Consider the following 19,680-nt stretch of genomic DNA (forward strand, 5'->3'; position numbering starts at 1 on the left):
TATCAACATATTAAATCCCCATATGATGGGTTATATCCCTGTGTTCTTTACCTGGGAACTGAAACAGCTTTTCTATTCCTTCTTGGACTTGGGTACACACAGCCCTTTTCCAGGGAACTTGGAGATAGATAAGATTATGACACCACCTTGCTCCTAAGTCTGCAAGGAAATACTTTACCCTTGTAGTAAGTTCTATCTTTTTGGGGGAGGGGGTCCTCTTTTTAGGGCTGCACCCTCGGCATATGGAAATTCCTAGGCTAGGGGTTGAATCAGAGCTACAGGAGCTGGCCTATGCCACAGCCACAGCAACGCCAGATCCGAGCCGAGTCTTCGACCTACGCCACAGCTCACAGCAACACTAGATCCTTAACCCATTGAATGAGGCCATGGATCAAACCTGCATCCTCATGAATACTAGTCGGGTTCATTACCACTAAACCACCATGGGAACTCCCAGTAAGTTCTATCTTGCTGCAAGTACCACCTTCAGATTTTTTTTTTCTTTTGTGGTTGCTCCTCAACATGTGGAATTCTGAGCCAGGGATCAGATCCGAGCTGCAGTTGCAACCTACACCAAAGCTGCTACAATGCCAGATTCTTAACTTCTGTGCCAGCTGGGGATTAAGCCTTTGTCCCAGCGTTCCAGAGATGCTGCCGATCTCATTGCACCACAGTGGGAACTCCACCACTTTCAGATTTCGCTCTCTCTCTCTGTGGATCTGAAAAACTATGGTTTTATGGCTCTGAGATCATTGATAAAGTGATATCCTCCTTATTTTTGACCTGATAGGTTCCATATTGGGGGCGTTGACCCATTTTTTGTCAAAACCTTTGTCAATAGCTGCACCATCCAGTTTATCAATATTACATGAACCAAGGCATCAATTCTTGAATTCTTTCCACTAAATCAAAAAAGAAGTAGATGCTTTGAGTAATCATAGGTTACTTTTGGAAACATCAGGTATAAGTTTTGCCCAATAGCAAGGGACCATCAGAGACCCTGATGGAAGTCTCTTTTTCAATATTCAGTTCATTGCCCAAGAATTGGCTCAGCTGAGGCACTGAACACATGCCTGAGACAGGCATCATTGTGGATATTGGATTTTTTTAGGTGCGCTCTTGACAGTTCAGACTGAGCACTTAACCTAGTGCTTTGTGCAGCTGTGCCATCTTCTTCTTGGCAAGATCTACCACCCTCTGTAACAGCGGGATCAGCTCATTCTCATCTGAAGACAACGTGGAAATAATTTTCCCCAAGTCCCACCAAATCATTCCAAGAGGCCATCATAAGGATGCCAGGTGGGGAGGGGAAGAAAGGGGTTTCAGAGGTGATGAAGTGGAGATGGAAGCAGATCAAGAAGGCCGCTGCTAAGGCATACCCTCAAAGACAATGAACGTGTCCCTTCTCCCACCTCCTCCTCACGGCTGCTAGAGCAAAAGACCATAAGGAACCCTGGGCTTCACCCCTGCCCACATCAAACATCCAGAGCAGGAAGGGTCCTGGGAATTGGCCTGCAGCACAGGTTATTTATCTTCAGCAGAGTAGACGTACCCACTTTTATCTTGTATTTGCCCAAGGGCAGGTCATTACAAAGGCTGCACCAGAATTATGCAGCTGTCATTCTACTCAGAGCCAGATACCCCGTCTTGCAAAGCCCAAGGCATGGTTATCTGAGCTTTGCCCTGGTCTCCAAGGATATAATCTTTAAGAACCTGAAGGTCTTTGGAGGCACAGAGTGAAAGGGAGGGACCTGGAATATTACTTTAGAATTCCCTGTTAGTTAGAACAATAATAACCATGTTCCTTGGTTATAGTTACTTCCACGCCCTAAAGTAACCCTGGAGAAAGTAATTAAGAAAAAAAAATGTGTTTCTAGCCTTCTCCTATCATTTAATTATTTTTCTTACTTTGCAAATGTACTCTGAGCAGGTGATTTCTCCACAGAGCGTGATCTTATCCTGAGAGGTACCTTTTCAGAGACACAGATGACTGCTCTGTGATTCTGGCACAGGCAGCCCACGGGGTTGCTGCCCCCCTATCCCCCTCCCCCAGGCCTCCTCTGGGGTGGGGTGAGGCAGCTGGTCTGTATCTAAACACTGGTTTTGCAACACAAAAGTAGCAGCTAGCAGTGCACCAGGGCTGGAGCAGCCCCTAAGCCCTTCCCCCAGAATCACAGGTGCTTATACTCTACAGAGACATTCATTCATTAACAAATATTTATTGAGCCACCACCAAGAGAGCGCCGACATGAAAAAGCATGAGTTCCTGAGGCTGCCTGGGCTCAGTGCCACCTCCGCTGCCACTTAGGAAATTTGGGATCTTGGCAGATCATGAAAGCCTTAAGTCTCAGTTTCCTCTTCTATAAAAGAGGGAGAGCGGAGTTCCTATTGTGGCTCAGTGGGTAAAGAGCCCAGCAAGTATCTGTGAGGATGCAGGTTTGATCCCTGGCCTCAGTGGGCTAAGGATCTGGCGTTGCCAAGAGCTGCAGTGTAGGGCGGGGATGCGGCTTGGATCTAGCATTGCTGTGGCTGTGGTGTAGGCCAGCAGCTGCAGCTCCAATTCAACCCCTAGCCTGGGAACCTCCCTATGCCATGGGTACGGCCCTAAAAAGACAAAAATAATCATAATAATAGAAATAAAAGAGGGAGAGTGATATTAGTTCCTATCTGGTAGGAATTTAGTGCGGATCAATTGAGATAAGGTTTGTAAAGGGCTCAGCCGCTTTTGAGAACTCGGAGCTATGAGGCAAACTGGACTTGATAGGCTGTGAGCAGGAGAGACGTTAATTGACTTCTCTCCTGCCCTTTCTCATCCCATCAGGCAGGTCCTATGATGTTCTGTGTCACTCTTGGATAATAAATGGCTCTCTGATCAGTTGTGCCAAGAAGAGTCTCCTCTCAGAAAGTCAAAGGTTTGGTCTGGTATAATAATCAAATCTGGAGCTCCATTTAATTTAGAGCTTTTCTTTGCTCAGCTTGCCGCAGGCCAGGGAGTCTGAGTGGGAAGGGGGGGGAGCCAGCCTCCTTCCTCCCTTCTCCTCCCCACCCCCCCGCTTGGTAGCCTGCTGCTCAGTAGCTCTGATGTTGGATTTCTACAAGGTCAGGAGCAAAGGCAATTGCAGGAAAGGAACCCAGAGGGAAGCAGGTAGAGCCAGGCTCCGGCACTAAGGTTCTGTGTTTGGCAGAGCCCCAAAGCTGCCTCTCTTGTTCTGGGCAGCTGGTCCCAGCCACTGCTCCTCCCGTATGTATTTCTCAGGCCAGTGTCACCTGCTGGCCCTCAAGGTCCCTCCCCCTACTTCCTCGGACCACTGGCAAGCTCTCTCCGTGTTTCTCCCGAATCTGAATCTTTTGTCACTTGGTTGGAGGTGAGGAGAAACACAGCCCTCTTCCCTCCTCGGGTAAGAAGACGAGACCCTGCTCTCCAGCCCCCAGTCATGCAGAGGGCAGTGAGCTGGGCCTCAGCTTCACCGGGGGTGTGTGTGTGTGTGTGTGTGTGTGTGTGTGTGTGTGTGTGATCATTTTGCTGCCCCCCACCCACTCTTCCCTTTCTTCCAGTGCCCTGGCTGGTGTTGAGCGAGATCTTTCCCGCTGGAATTCGAGGACGAGCCATGGCTCTAACTTCCAGCATGAACTGGGCTATCAATCTCCTCATCTCTCTGACGTTTTTGACCGTGACTGGTAAGAACTTGTTTTCCTCTAACACCTTTTGTGCTCTTAGGACAAATGCTAGGGAAGCCTTCACACTCCCCTGAAAAACATATTTGGTATTTCCTTTTTTTTTTTTTTCTGCAGCATGTGGAGGTTCCCAGGCTAGGGGTCGAATCGGAGCTGCAGCCACCGGCCTATGCCAGAGCCACAGCAATGTGGGATTCGAGCCACGTCTGCGACCTACACCACAGCTCAGGGCAACGCCAGATCCTTAACCCACTGAGCAAGGCCAGGGATCGAACCCAAAACCTCATGGTTCCTAGTCAGATTCATCAACCACTGAGCCACGACGAGAACTCCCATATTTGGGATTTTCAAACACACTCGAAAGTAAAGAGAATGGCCATGAACCTGATGGACTGACCCCCCAGTTTAAGCAGTTATCAGTCCTAATTTACGTATGACCCCCACCTGCCCTGCCCCCCAAATTATTTTGAGTTATATCCCAGACATGTCATTTTATTTTTCAAATTTTGTCACTGACCACTAAAAGATAAGACATTTAAACATGTAAGAACAATATAGTTGTCACACTTAAAAACACTGAATAATAATCCTGTCACTTTTTTTTTCTTTAAAATTTCATCAGTGACCACTAAAAGATAAGACATTTAAACACTATAATGACAGTATCACTGTCACACCTAAAAACACTGAGTGATAATCCCACGGTATCAAGTATCTGGTCTGTGTCCACATCTTTCCCATTGTCTTACAATTAGTTTTTACTTCATTTGAATCACAATCCAAATACCTAATGTACAATTGATTGATATGTCCTGTAATTTGTAGGTTTCATCCTCATTACTCCTCTCCTCACACTTGATATATTTTTTTTATTTTAGGCTTTTTTTTTTTCTCTTTTTTTTGGCCGGCCTGCGGCCTATGGAATTCCAGGGCCAGATCTGAGCCACAGCTGCGACCTACAGTGCCACCAAATCCTTAACCTTAACTTAAGGCAATGGTGCCAGACCAGGGATAGAACCTGCATCCCAGCGCTCCAGAGACGCCGCCAATCCCGTTGCGCCACAGCAGGAACTCCCACACTTTATATTTTTAATGAAGAAACTCAGTCATTTGTCTCATAGAGTTTTCCCTGGGGTGGATTTGCCGATTGTAGTCACTTCGTATGACCCTCTATCCTTTATGTTTTCTATAAACTGCTGGTTAGATGTAGAAGCTGGAAAAGATGAAGATGTTCTTGTTTGTTTGGTTGCAAACTCCTTCCCAGTTGGACGTGTGTCCTGCCACTCAGAGGGTGGGGCTAGGGGTGTTCTGTCTGTCTGGCTCCCACTTCATCAAGCCTGCATCCTTTGAGGATCAGAGCCCCAATCCATTATTTTCATGTCATCATTTCTGCTAAATTTTTATCAGCAATACTTCTCTAAGGAGAAATTTGTTCTCAGTTATTTGCCTGCCCTGAAGTAGGAATCATATAGGAAACCAAGATTGATATTTGAAACTTTCTCTTTATTTTTTAGTTTTCAAACTAGTGAAGCGGTTCCCTAGCATCCTCCAAAACTGACCATTGAGTTTTCTTCCATAAATATATATATATATAAGTATATATATATATGGAAGTTTATATAATGTAAAGATAAGATACACATTTTCAGAAGTGGATGTATACTCAAAAAACTATCTATCTATCTATAGTACTTCTGAATCTTGTTGACCACTTTTTTTTGAGTACATACTTTGGAAATTAACTTTTAGAGTTATTAAGCATGGTTTGGGCTTCTACATAAAATTTTCAAATGTTTATGTACCATATTTTGGAAATAGCCCAAGATGAAAGGAAACAAAGAAACTGGTCATTTGCACCAACCACACCTCTCTCAGATCATACTTACAGACCTATTCTCTTCACTTTTACACACACACACACACACACACACATGCGTGCGTGTGCGCACACACATACACGCCCTTACCTGCTATTTGTGTAGAGAAAGAGAAAGATAAAAGAGAGAATGGAAAAGATGAGGGAAGAATAAAGATGGCAAAAATCTCTAGGAACGGAGTTCCCATTGTGGTTTAGTGGTAATGAACTCGACTAGTATCCATGAGGATTCAGGTTCCATCCCTGGCCTTGCCCAGTGGGTTAAGGATCTGGCGTTGCTGTGAGCTGTGGTGTGGGTTGCAGACATGGCTCATATCCCTCATTGTTTTGGCTGTGGTGTAGGCTGGCTGCTACAACTCCAATTTGACACCTTGCCTGGAAACTTCCATATGCTGCAGGTATGGCCCTTAAAAAAAAAAAAAAAAAAAAAAAAAAAAACAAAAAAACTCCAGGAAGCATAGCCCATATAGCAGCTGAGCTGATAATTCAGAAGTGCTGCATGAGCTTTTACAGCAAATGGGGGGAACGTCTATGCAATAAAACAAATCCTGAGTGATCTAAAACCTTTAGCTGATATTTCCTTGGACTGTGTTTGAACTTCTCTGCTTTTTTTCAAAAATCAATTTTCCAAGTAAAAGATATAAGGATTCTGCTTGGCAATAAGCCCTTGGACACCAACTTTTAGCACAGTCTCAGCCGTGTCCATAAAAGCAGAGTATTCTGGAGATACAGACATACTCTGCCATGGTCATAATAGAGCTGCAGTCCTGCGCTCAGCTCTGAGTGAAGTGTGTTAAGAGGGTTGCAGTGTGTCCACCGACGGAGAACAACCTGGATGACGCGGGCATGTGACCTCCCATCTCTGAAGCATTGTTTCGGGAGCTGGGGGTGCTTGACTTGGACAAGACGATGCTCAGGAAGGGATGGAGGAGGCTTCATATGTTTGTGCGGCTGTTGTGAAGGGAGGGGGAGGACTGATCCAGAGGACAAAGATGAACCTCTGAACCCAAGCTCCCAGAAGGTAGACGTGGGCTTAGGAACAAGTGAGGACTACATCTTAGACAGGGCTGGCTCACAGAGCAGTAGCCATCTTTGTTTTTGGGGGTTTGGGGTGGGGGGTTTAGGGCCACACCCACAGCATATGGAAGTTCCCAGGCTAGCAGTCGAATTGGAGCTGCAGCTGACAGCCTACACCACAGACAGCCACAGCAACACCAGATAGAACCACATCAGTGACCTACGCCATAGCTCTTGGCCGTACTGGATCCTTAACCCACTGAACGAGTCCAGGGATCAAGCCTGCATCCTCAGGCTAGTGCAGTGCTAGTTGGGTTCTAAACCCACTGTGCCGCAACGGGAACTCCCACAGTGCCTGTCTTTGAAAAGTCATGAGCTCCCTGTTACTGAAAATGCTCAAAGAGCACAGGGGATGAGTACAATAAGATGATGTTTTGATTCTCTTCATTTTTGTTTTCTGGTTGTATGTCCTAGAGAGGGAAGACGACCAATTTTATAAACACTTTAGTAAGCACTCACTTGGGCAAAACCCCGTGCCAGCAGCAAGAGTGGCACAGAGTGAGCTGACTTTAATTAAAATTGCCAGAAAGACTGCAGGGCTGTTCCTTCTTCCTGCTTCTCCCCACTTCAGCACAGCTGACCTACGAATGGTTAATATGCATGGATCCTTCCACTCTGCCTGACTGCCTAACTGCTCCATGCGTGTTCCCAACAGATCAGTCGTGATGTGTGGCTGCTACTGGCTATTTGCACTGTTTTTGTCTGTGGCTGGTCTGACCCTGTGTTTAAAAAAGGCCTCCTCACTGTTCCAGGCCATTCTGGACTTTCTGATGGGCCCAGGGTAGCACATTACAAGGGCAGACGCAAGTGCCCTGGGGGCCACCTCTCACCAGCTAGCATACCTTGACCTTGGTCAGTAACTACAAAGGGGCTGGACCTCTGACCTGAAACTGAGCTGGCAGATGAGATCCACCAAAACCTGGAGGATCCTGCTTCTTGCCGATGCCTCTTAGCAAGTTAATGCCTTTTATTCAAACCACTATCACTGTTTTTTCCCTCTGAATCTAAGAAACAGCATTACAGATACAATGCCAGCTACTAAAATGATGAAAAACTGCCAACATGAAATGATTTATTCAAATCTGAGTAGAGAAGGGGAAGCTCATTCCAGGAAGAGTCCATCTGTATAAAGATGTCTTTAAAAATATCTACCAAATAGAAACCAAATGACTACAGCCGTGATTCCCAAGAGAGGAACGTGGAGCGTGAGGAGAGAGAAGGTGGTTGACCTTCCGATTTCTGAGTTTCTGTATTGTGTGAGGTTCTTAACTCCCACCCCAACCAATGAGCATGTCAGTTACCATTTTGAACACAAAAAGCATGTCCATCAAGAAGAGAGCTTGGTGTTTAAATGGTGATACTTATAAGACCGTTATTTATTTTGCCAGAGGAAGCTAGGGTAGTTTGGGAAAATCACACTTTCAGGGCTGGCTATATTTTTAATTTGTGATTGTAATTTCAAAATTAACATGTTTGAAAATGTGTATAGCTTCATATATGCTCTAAGAAGAAGCTGTCCATAAATGGAATCAAAGTAACACGAAACATCTCTAACCAATTTCCTTTGTCCTCTCTAGATCTCATTGGCCTGCCATGGGTGTGCTTTATTTATACAATCATGAGTCTAGCAGCTCTGGTTTTTGTGCTCGTGTTTATTCCCGAGACAAAGGGATGCTCTTTGGAACAAATATCAATGGAACTAGCAAAAGAGTGAGTATTTTCTTCATTGCTCTCTGAGCAGTACTCTTGGGTCAAAAATTCAGCTTCTATCTACAATGAAATAATAGTAATATCTGAAATTATTTTAAGATATTCCCTTTGGTAGGGAACCATGTCTCCAAGCATAATTCCAGTTTCTCTGCTGTGGGTTAATAAGTGGGACAAGATGATGGAGTAGAAGGACTTAAGCTCACCCTCTCTTATGAAAACACCAAATTACAACCGACAAACAACCATCAGTAAAACAGCCTGGAAACTACCAGGTTCTTTGCTGTGCATTTAAGTTGGGTGACTCAGCGAAGGAATTAGAATAACCAGTGCTTTCCAACAAGGGAACCCTTCAGAGATCTTTTCAGTGATGATTGAAGAACCCCTCCCATCTCCCTGGCTCTCTTACACAGAAAGAATTTTTTTTTATATATAATTTATTTTTTTTTCCCACTGTACAGCAAGGGGATCAAGTTATCCTTACATGTATACATTTCCCCCCCCCCTTTGTTCTGTTGCAATATGAGTATCTAGACATAGTTCTCAATGCTACTCAGTAGGATCTCCTTGTAAATCTATTCTAAGTTGTGTCTGATAAGCCCAAGCTCCTGATCCCTCCCACTCCCTCCCTCTCCCATCCTGGCAGCCACAGTCTATTTTCCAAGTCCATGATTTTCTTTTCTGTGGAGATGTTCATTTGGGCTGGACATTAGATTCCAGTTACAAGTGATATCATATGGTATTTGTCTTTGTCTTTCTGACTCATTTCAAATTTTTATTTGGGGTTTCAGGTTGGGCCTGGCCCACCATGCTTGCCCTATGCTAGAGCCATGGGCTTCAGCCTTCCACCTCTTCTACATTTTGTAGGTCTTTTTAAGCCCCAAACATATAAGGTTCAGATAATCCGGATAACTCTTGGGCTTACATGTCTACAATTCTTCCAAATACGGCACAAAGTACATTAAGATGGAGCGTTTCTTATGTGAATAGCTAATTAAAATAATGGTTAAATAAAATTCACATGGAGGTGTTCCCATTGTGGCTCAGTGGTAATGAACCCCACTAGTATCCAGAAGGGTGAGGGTTCAACCCCTGGCCCCGATCAGTGGGTTAAGGATCCAGTGTTGCCGAGAGCTGTGGTGTAGGTCACTGATGTGGTTCTATCTGGCATGGCTGTAGCTGTGGTGTAGGCTGGCGGCTGCAGCTTCAATTAGACCCCTAGCCTGGGATCTTCCATATGCCATGGGAGCGGCCCTAAAAGGCCAAAAAAAAAAACAAAAAAACAAAAAAAAAAAAACCCCAAAAAACAAAAAACAAAACAAAACAAAAAATTCACATGGAGAGATGGCTACAACAGTTTAACTTAGCAGTAAGTGGGTTACAGAAAACTCCCCTTTTCCTTTAGTAGCAGAACTCGCAGCTCTGACTTGAAACTGGCTGGGGGAGGAGACCAGGTATGTGGCCAGGAATGAATTTATTACTCTGCCTAGGATTAAAGCATCCCACTAGACAATGTAGAGATAACTTGTTCTTGGGTTTTAATATAAGGGACAGAAACAACATATTTACAGTTTGTGACTTTCTTCTAAAAATACTTTCACTAGAGGAGTTCCTATCATGGCAGAGAAGAAACCAATCCGACCAGGAACCATGAGGTTGCAGGTTTGATCCCTGGCCTTGCTCACTGGGTTGAGGATCTGGTGTTGCTGTGAGCTGTGGTGTAGATCGCAGACACCACTTGGATCCTGCATTGCCGTGGCTGTGGCGTAGGCCAGTGGCTACAGCTCCGATTCGACCCCTAGCCTGGGAACCTCCTTATGCCACGGGTGCGGCCCTCAAAAGACAAAAAGACAAAAAAATTAAAAAAAAAAATACTTTCCTAGAGAGAAACGTATGAGGTCACAGAAATAGTGGGCACAGTGATTCTTCAGCTTTTGATTGAAGGAAGAAGAAACTTGACAGGTAAATTGATGGTAGGTATATGTGCACAAATACACAGACGGCGCTGTTAATCCTGGTTTTATCAGGGTATAGAGTACGCAGGAGTGTGGAAAAGTTTTACTTTGTCCCTTATATACTTTAAAATGGTTTGCATTGTAAAGATATTTCACGTTAGCAGAAAACACTTTTCTCTTAATTCAAGGTAAGTATCACCCAGAGGGCTAATTTTTGACACAGATGAGGCCCTATTTTTAAAACCTTCAATGAAAATGAATATTATGTATTTACAAAGAAAAATATAATCCTCATGAAAGCTGGCTCCCTCCCTTTGGCCCGCACAAGTTGAAGTCAAATAATAGGATTTCTTGGCGAGCACAGAATCTAAACAAGACAATTAATTGCACACGCACGATTCAAATAACGGATAGCCTCAGACCTTGATAACTCAGCGCCATTCAAATAGCGGATAGCCTCAGACCTTGATAATTCATCTTTAACTAGAAACCTGTCTGACCAACTCATGCTTCTTCCAGATTTGAGATGCCAGGACATGAGGGTGCCACATCTGTGGGTGACCCTTCATTTCTCATCCTTCCCTAGAGCTTGTTTCACATCAGTGGTCTATTTAGGTATAAAACAGGCTCCCCCAGAGTAGTGGCTTGGAATACACTGTTTACTATTTTCTGTGATTCTTTGGTTTGGTTGGCTGGTGCCTCTGCTCCTTTCACCTGGGCTCACTCATGTGCCTACAACATCAGCGTGAGATGTAGCAGGACCGGAAGCTCCAAGGGAGCCTCACAGAGATGGATGACAGTAGGTGATACAGCGGGGAACTTCAGTTCCCTTCAGGTGGCCTCTTCCTCCAGGAGGCCATGGTGGCTTCACCCCCTGTCAGACCTGGTAGCGGAGGCTGACACTGCATTCAGCTCTTTGAGAGGTTTCCACACTGGAAGTCACACGTCCACATCGTTTCCATCCCTTTCTATCGTCGGTACAAGTCCTAAGGCCAGCCCAGATTCAAGGAGTTTAGAGATTGACCTAATGCCTTTATTTGATTTTATTTTTTGTCTTTTTTTTTAAAGGGCCACACCTGCAGCACATGAAAGTTCAGAGCCATAGCCACCGGCCTATGCCACCGCCACAGCAACACAAAATCTGAGCCGCATTTGCAACCTACACCACCACTTGTGGCAACACCAAATCCTTAACCCACTGAGCAAGGTCAGAGATAGAACCCACATCCTCATGGATACTAGTCAGGTTTGTAACCCACTGAGCCACAGCCAGAACTCCCAAAGGTTTTTTTAAACCCATTTAATCTACCATACTTACTCTTTCTTGAAATTCTTTTACCTCCTAAGGAACGTTTTTTCCCCTGGGTTTTCTCCTACCTCTTACTTCCTTATTTCTCCTTCTCTTCCTACATGATAGTTATCTCTGCAGATTTAGTTCTACCTCCTTATGCCCAAGGATCTTCAAAGCCTTGAGTCACCCTAGCTCCAGATAGTGTTCCTTTCTCCTAAATCTTTAATAATTTCTAGTCCCATTTTTTTCTTTTCTATTGCCTCAGCTAAAACTCTTGCAGTTTCACTTCCTTAAGGAGGTTATAGAGTTTTAGTTTCCAGGAATGGTCTCTGCCCATTCTCCTTCTTATGTAATCTCTACAGTGCCTAGCCTTAAAACTGATTCCTAGCAGAAGATTAAAAAATATTCACCGTTCAGTTGCGGTCAGTCCAGTGCTGAATTCATTGTGTGTGGGGATTAGATCATGAATAACCGTATAAATCACAATAGGTTTTGATCTTTATGGATCATAGGATGTGATTTAATCTGTGATCTAACAATCTGTGCAATGGGAGGAGGAAGGGGTATGTGTTCAGAAAAGGGAGACATGTTGGCTCTACCATCATACCACTCCCTTTTCCCCCCTCTCACTTCACGAATTATTCATTCCACTCTTTGTTGACCATCTACTGTGGACCAGACACTGTACTGGGGAGGAACCGAAGATACAAGGAACAGAGGACCCATACTTTCTTTGCTTTAAGAGGCAGGAGAGAAAACAGAGCATTGCAATGCACTGTGTTGGCAAGTACAAAGGAAGGTCACATGTGTTAGAGGAGTTCATCTATGAAATTTTCCTGAAGGAGGTTATCTCCAAGCTGAATTTTGAAGCAGTTATCTAGGCAAAGAGAACTGCATGGGGGTCAGAAGAGGAATCACACAGCAGAGGTCAGTTGCCTAAATAGTGTGGTATGAAGAGGACAGGTTCTGGGTCGGGGATCAAGAGATCAAAGGGAGGGAGAGAGTAGTCAAGAGGAGTTTTGTCCATCCTGGCCCTTAAGGCAGTAGGGCATTTTTTTTTTTAATCAAAAAAAAATTTTTTTTTTCCTTTTTATGGATGCACCTGCAGCATATGGAAGTTCCCGAGCCAGGGGTCAAATAGGAGCTGCAACTGCAAGCCTACACCACAGCCACAGCTACACGGGAGCTGCATCTGTGCTGTCCCTTGCAGCCACATCTATGAGGGAGCATGTGGCAACACTGGATCCTTAACCCACTGAACAGGGCCAGGGACGAAACCCACATCCTTATGGATACTACCTGGGTTCTTAATCCACTGAGCCACAACAGGAACTCCAGTAGGTCATGTTTAAAACAACAGAGTGGGGTGGGGTCGGGGGGGGGGAAGTGACCAGATTTTTGAAGGAGGAGCTGGCAAAATATGGCAAATGGAGAGCGTAGACACAGAGTTATAGAAACCTAGGAAGAGCCTGTGGGGGAATTGGATGGGAAACCTGGGGCTGGTGGGGTGTAGGGATGCAACCTGCACAACTGGGAGCTAAGACTGGAAGAAACAGTTCTCTAGCTTGGAGAACTAATCCAGTAGACAATGGGGACAGTCAATGAAGTAAGACCTGGAGGAGGGGAAAGTGCAGGTTTGGGAAGCGGGAGTCTGGTGGAAGGTTGGATTGGGACAACACTGAGTTCACTGAGTTAGTTTGTACAGATGGAATGTGAGGCACCTGTGGAGCGTGCAAATGAAGAAGAAAGGAGGCAAATGTACATTGGAAGCTGGGGTTAAGGGGAAATATCTATATTGGGGATAATTTGGTCCTCAACGTGGAGGTACATAAGCAGATCCATCTTGCAGAGCCTAAGCTTTTTGAAAGTCCTGCTTAAGAAAAATAATACAAACCATGAATGCAAGGTGAGGCATGCGTATATGGGTCTTGGAAGGGGCTGTGCAGGTGAGGGGCCCTGGGTCTTAAGTTTCACTGGCTTTTTGGAAATCCACCTTCGGTATATGCACTTTTGAGCTGCCCATATCCTAGCTGTGGGAAAGAATTCCTTTAAAAATAAAGGTTTGTTAAAAATTTTGTGAGTTGTACTAACTAAGAAATTGAAGCAGGGAAAAAGAGTCATGAATTAATTGAACAAAACTAAGGGCCTCTCCTATTATCACTCCTTTTGCACTTTTTCAAAAAAGTCTAACCTGAAAGCAGAATGTTCTCAATGAGTTAAGGTTAAGAAAATTTTTGATTTTTTTTTTTTTTCATATGGAGCTGTCAGGATGCATTAAATTTCAGGGCAAATGAAAATCTGAAGACAAAACTTACGAAAAGCCTATCTTCCCATCTGGTGGACCTCCAGAATAAGACATTTTCTAAGAGCGTAATTATTCGGAGGGGGAGTATGTAAAACTCCTTATAGTATGTATTCATTCAGAATTCAAGGAGTTCCCGTCGTGGCTCAGTGGTTAACGAATCCGACTAGGAACCATGAGGTTTCGGGTTCGATCCCTGGCCTTGCTCAGTGGATTAAGGATCCAGCGTTGCCATGAGCTGTGGTGTAGGTTGAAGACGCAGCTTGGATCGTGCGTTGCTGTGGCTCTGGAGTAGGCTGGCAGCTACAGCTCCAATTAGACCCCAGCCTGGGAATCTCCATATGCTGCGGGAGCGGCCCAAGAAATGGCAAAAAGACAAAAAAAAAAAAAAAAAAAAAAAAAAAAAGAATTCAAGGTGGGGAAGGAATCTGTCTAAATTAGCAAACTCTGAATTATGAAATGTTTTCGAAAGAATCACATTCCTGTTACTTTTGAGTCATACAATTACTTAAACTTAAATCTAGACCCGTTCCAAGTTTTTTTTTTTAAGTTTTATTGAAGTATAGTTGATTTTCAATGTTGTGGTAATTTCTGCTATACAACAAAGAGATGCAGTTATACATATACCCACATCCATTCTTTTTCAGATTCTCCAAGGAAGTTTTAAATTGCAAATTAGGAGAGAGCCACAAACCAAATACTACTCACCCCTAGATAGACTCCACAAGTCAACACGAGGCTGGTGGAGGAGAATAAGTATAGATAAGGGCATTGGTGCAAATTATGAAAGATGAGATGGCAAAACAATTCTGCATTTTAAATTTATTTGTAGTAGCAGCAGCAGCAGTATGGGCTAAGGATACATTCTTGCCAGGAAGCCCAGTACCTGAGGGCAGAAAGGAAACAGTTGCCTTCAGAAATCTTGGCTCCCTCTGATTTCTGAAACACCAAAGAGCCAGGGACATGTCTTAGCTTGAAGCGGCAGGTTGGTGAATGCTTTTCAAATGAAAATGTAAGCAGCCCGAAGTGTGTACGTTGATCAAAGTGAGTATGAAGTATGTGTGTTAAACAAGTTTCCCTGGAGGGAAATGTCAAAGACAAGAACAGAAATCAAATCCATCAAGGCACTGAAAACTTACAGAATTGGCTAAGTGAACCCGGGATGGTCGAAAGCCCCAGGGAACAAAAGTGAGGAAACGAAAGTGAGGTGAGCTTTAAGACGCAGAAAGGCTATTGCTGAGTTAAGGGAGTCTTCCTGGATTTAGGAGTTAATGAAACAATGAATCAACTTTTGTCACCAGAGGAACAGAGAGTCCAGATGTGTATGTCCTCGTGATTTTCTAAGAAAGGAAACTATTTATAATATCAAATTAACTTCACATTTGATACTCCACACCTCCTAGCATTTTCCCTTCTCACACTTGGAGTTGGCTTCTTTTTCTCCTATTTCTAGGAGGCTGAGAAAACAAATATTCTTCCAAAGTTGTTAAGTTTCTTGTAAGATAAACAATGACTCAGTGGGGAGGTCAGAAAAGAGTGCAGCAATAATGTAATTTGAAAGGATTTCATTTTGAACTTCTGCCCTGCCAGCTACAAACACAAAATGGGACATTTGCCATATTTGCTATTTCAGCTGTGACTTTCATTCTTTTCCCCAGTTTAAGTGGAGACAATTAATGAAACCCAACCAGTTAATGTTTGGTAAATATTTCAGTTCAGAGGCTTAGATTATTTTTCACTTTTAGCAGTTAATCTTACATGGTCATTCCTTCTTTCATTCACCCAAATTCATTTATTCAATAAATATTTACTGAGTACCTGTTACGTGCCAGGCACTGTTCTAGGTGCTATAACATATTCACCAGCAGGCAAAAACGCATCAGAATTAAAATGTGCTGATAAGATACTAAGTGTGTGCAGGGGGAGGGGGTTACCTTTGATTGGTGATCTGAGAAGATTATCCTGAGAGGTGACATGAAAGATAAAATCTGAGTGGTAATAAAGAGCCAACTCTGCAAAGATAGGGTGGAAAGAGAACTCAGGTAGAGAGAATAGCTAGTGCAAAGGGTGAATCAGAAACACACTTGCCCTGTTCCATGATTCAAAAGAAGCCCAGGAGGATTCGATCTTTGAGATCCAGTGAGAAGGCTGGTGGAGACTGATGTGTGGGGCTTTACAGACTGGATTTGGATTTCATTCTAAGTGCAATGGGAACCTACTAAAGTATTTTAAGCAGAGGCGTGACGGGATCTGGTTTACCTTAAGGTGTGACAAACAAGTGTCTACAGGCTCATAGCTGAACATGGCTTAGAAAGCACAGGAGCCCAGGGCTGGGTCTCATTTTATTTTTTAATTTAATTTAATTAATTAAAAATTTTTTTTTTTTTGGTCTTTTTGTCTTTTCTAGGGCTGCACCCATGGCATATGGAGGGTCCCAGGCTAGGGGTCTAATCGGAGCTGTCGCTGACGGCGTATGCCAAAGCCACAGCAATGCAGGATCTGGGCTGCATCTGCGACCTACACCACAGCTTACGGCAATGCTGGATCCTTAACCCAATGAGCAAGGCCAGGGATTGAACCCCCAATCTTATGGTTCCTAGTAGGATTCGATACCCACTGAGCCATGGTGGGAACTCCCAGGTCTCATTTTAAATCATCCCCACTGACTCCAAGTGGCCCTCCGTGCTGCCTGGCAGTCATCTGTCTCTCGTCCATGAACTGCCTCTCTCCTAGACAACTGCTCAATACCAACTTCTCTCTCTGGAAACCTCTCTCCTCATTTGCCCTCCTCACTTGCTTATCCAGAACATTCCCCCACAGCCCTCCCTGCTCACACCTGCAATCATCTAGCTCATACCTCTCTCCTGGATCTCTCTTCCCATTAGCACAGAAACCTTGCATGATTTTTTTCTCCATTGTTTTGTTTTATTTTATTGTTATTATTATCATTTTAGGGCTGCACCTGCAGCATATGGAGTTTCCAGGCTATGGGGTGGAGTCAGAGCTGCAGCTGCTGTCCTAGGCCACAGCCACAGCCATGCCAGATCGAGCCTCTGTGACCTACACCACAGCTCACGGCAACGCTGGATCCTTAACCCACTGAGCGAGGCCAGGAATCGAACCTGAATCCTCATGGATACTAGTCAGGTTTGTTACCACTAAGCCACAACGGGATCTCCTTTTCTCCATCTTAAAAAAAAAAAAAAAAAAAGAAAGTCTTTTGGCCCCACTTTCCTTCCTAGGTTTTACTCTCTCATTTCTTTTCACTTGTTTTCTTTGCCATCATGATAGCCTAGTTCTTCCAGAGTTGTCTGTCTTCATTGTCCTCAATTCCTCTCTTCCTAGTCTCTCGTGAACCTGCTCCAATAAGACTTGCATGGCCACCACTCTACTGCAAGTGTTCTTTTCAACATCCTGGTAATCTCCCAGTCACAAAACCCAGGGGTCAGTTCTCACCTGTCACTTAGTGGCAGCACAGCGACTACCCCGAGCACTGACTGCGGATGCTCGCCCTCTTCCCCGAAACACTTGCCTCTCTGCCTTCAGGGACCAACCTCCTGGTTATCCCCTACCAGTCTTTCCTCAACATCCATCCTCTGCTGGTTCCAGCTCATCTTACCTTTTTTTTTTTTTTTTTTTTTTTTTTTCTTTTTAGGACCTCACCCGAGGCACATGGAAGTTCCCAGGCTAGAGGTCGAATCAGAGCTGCAGCTGCTGGCCTGTGCCACAGCCACAGCCACACCAGATCAGGTCACATCAGTGACCTGCACCACAACTCACAGCAATGCTGGATCCTTCACCCACTGAGCAAGGCCAGGGATCCAACCCACATCTTCATGGATGTTCATGTTCCTAACCTGCTGAGCCACAGTGGGAACTCCTTTATCTTAAAGTTGACGTGTCCTAGGGCTTCATCCTCTCTGGCTGGTTGATCTCAGATAAAGCTAATGCCTTTATACCATCCATATGCTGCTGAATCCAAAATTTACCTCTCCAGCCTCAATATCTCTCCTGAATTCAGGGCTTATCTATTCAACAGTTTGTTGTACATCGCTTTTCAAATGTCTACAAATATTTCTAAATTGAACTCTGATGTCCCCCAGACTTATTCCACTCTCAGACTTACCCACCTTAGTTGATGGCAAACTTATCCTACTTGCTCTGGCCACAAACTTTGGACTGAGTGTTCCCTGACTCTCTTGCCCTCCCACCCCATGTTCAGTCATTCAGAAGATAATATTGGCTTTTATTTCAAAATAGATCCAGAGCCTGGCCCCCTTCCCTGCTCCTCCCTGACCCGAGTGGCCAAGCTCTCTCTGGTGCTGCTGTAGTAGCCACCAGCCTGGTCCTGTTTTCAGCCTTCATCCCCTCCAGCCTGTTCTCAACCCAGCATCCAGTGATCCCTTTATTTTTATTTTTGTCTTTTTGCCATTTTCTTGGGCCGCTTCCGTGGCATGTGGAGGTTCCCAGGTCAAATCGGAGCTGTAGCCGCCAGCCTACGCCAGAGCCACAGCAACGCGGGATCTGAGCTGCGTCTGCAACCTACACCACAGCTCACGGCAATGCCAGATCCTTAACCCACTGAGCAAGGCCAGGGATCGAACCCGCAACCTCATGGTTTCTAGTTGGATTCGTTAACCACTGCACCACAACGGGAATTCCCAGTGATCCCTTTAAATGTGACCAAGCCTTTGCTCAAATCCACCAGTTTTGATGGCTCACACAGCCCCACGTACCACACTACTCTCCCCCTCTTCTATTCTAATTGGCTTCACTGGCCTTTTTGCTGCACCCTAAGCACACCAGGCATGCTCACATGTCAGAGCTTCTGCCCCGGTTTCCTCTGTTAAGAATTCCCTTCCCCTAGATATCTGTCCGTTTCACTGCTTGATCGCCTTCCAAATTTTCCTATCACTCTATTTAAAATCACAACCATGTCACAACTCTGCATCCACTCTCCTCTTTCAGTTTTTTTTCCCAAAGCTGGAACCCTCTATACTTTTCTTAGTTTCTTGTCTATCTGCTCTCACTGCATGAAGTTCCTTGAGGGTAGGTACTTTCATATGCTCTGTTCACTGTTGTTTCCTGGCACCTGGAACAGTTTCTTAATATATAACTGAAGCTCGTTATTGAAAATGAAGAAATGAAAAAAATGAATGCATGAACTGATTATAGGCGTAGGGCAGTGAAGCAGTCAGGGTGACACCTAAATGGCAAAATAGGGAGCCTGGAAGAGGAGTAGGTTTCAGGGCTGGAAGGATTACAGAAACGTGCATTCGAGATCAGCTGGCTATAGAATTCACTGGCAGCTGGATGTGTAAATAGGAAATTCTGGAGACATTCAGGGTCAGGGTCAGATTTGGGAGTCAGATTTCCGTATTTAGGTTACGGAACCAGATGAGGTCACCCAGGAAAAGAGCAGAGAGAAGAGAATGAAGTCGAGGACCAAGCCCTGGATCAGGCCAATATTTAGAGAGTAGGTGGAAGAGAGTATCAGGACTGAAGAGGAGACAACTGTGAGCTTGGAGAGGAGCCAGAGAATATGGTCTCAGTGAAGCCGAGGGGAGTGTTATAACAAGGCGGGACTGGATGATGCTGAGTGCTGTTGAGCAGTCAGGCGCAAGGTGGAGGGTGACCGCAGGTTGTCAGGCACAGTCTCAGCAGAGTGCGAGGACAGAGGTGACTGAGGAGGCTGGAGGAGAGAGCGATACTCATGAAGTGAAGACGACTACAGTCCAGTTTGGCTGGGAAGAGGACTGTCTTTCCCCATCACTGCTCCTTTCACAAACAGCCCACT

General features: G+C 44.7%; 1 protein-coding gene across 4 annotated transcripts in view; it reads left to right on the forward strand.

The window, feature by feature from the left end:
- Positions 1 to 19,680, forward strand: part of SLC2A12 (solute carrier family 2 member 12) — a 66,033-nt gene that overhangs the window by 39,317 nt on the left and 7,036 nt on the right. For all 4 annotated transcript variants that reach the window (XM_005652670.3, XM_003121191.6, XM_021087654.1 and 1 more), the window contains exons 3-4: positions 3,556 to 3,678; positions 8,206 to 8,338. In XM_005652670.3, coding sequence (XP_005652727.1) covers positions 3,556 to 3,678; positions 8,206 to 8,338 — 256 coding nt within the window. The remainder of the gene's footprint in view (positions 1 to 3,555; positions 3,679 to 8,205; positions 8,339 to 19,680) is intronic.

The sequence above is a fragment of the Sus scrofa genome, chromosome 1 (genome assembly GCF_000003025.6).
Source record: "Sus scrofa isolate TJ Tabasco breed Duroc chromosome 1, Sscrofa11.1, whole genome shotgun sequence".
NCBI lineage: Eukaryota > Metazoa > Chordata > Mammalia > Artiodactyla > Suidae > Sus > Sus scrofa.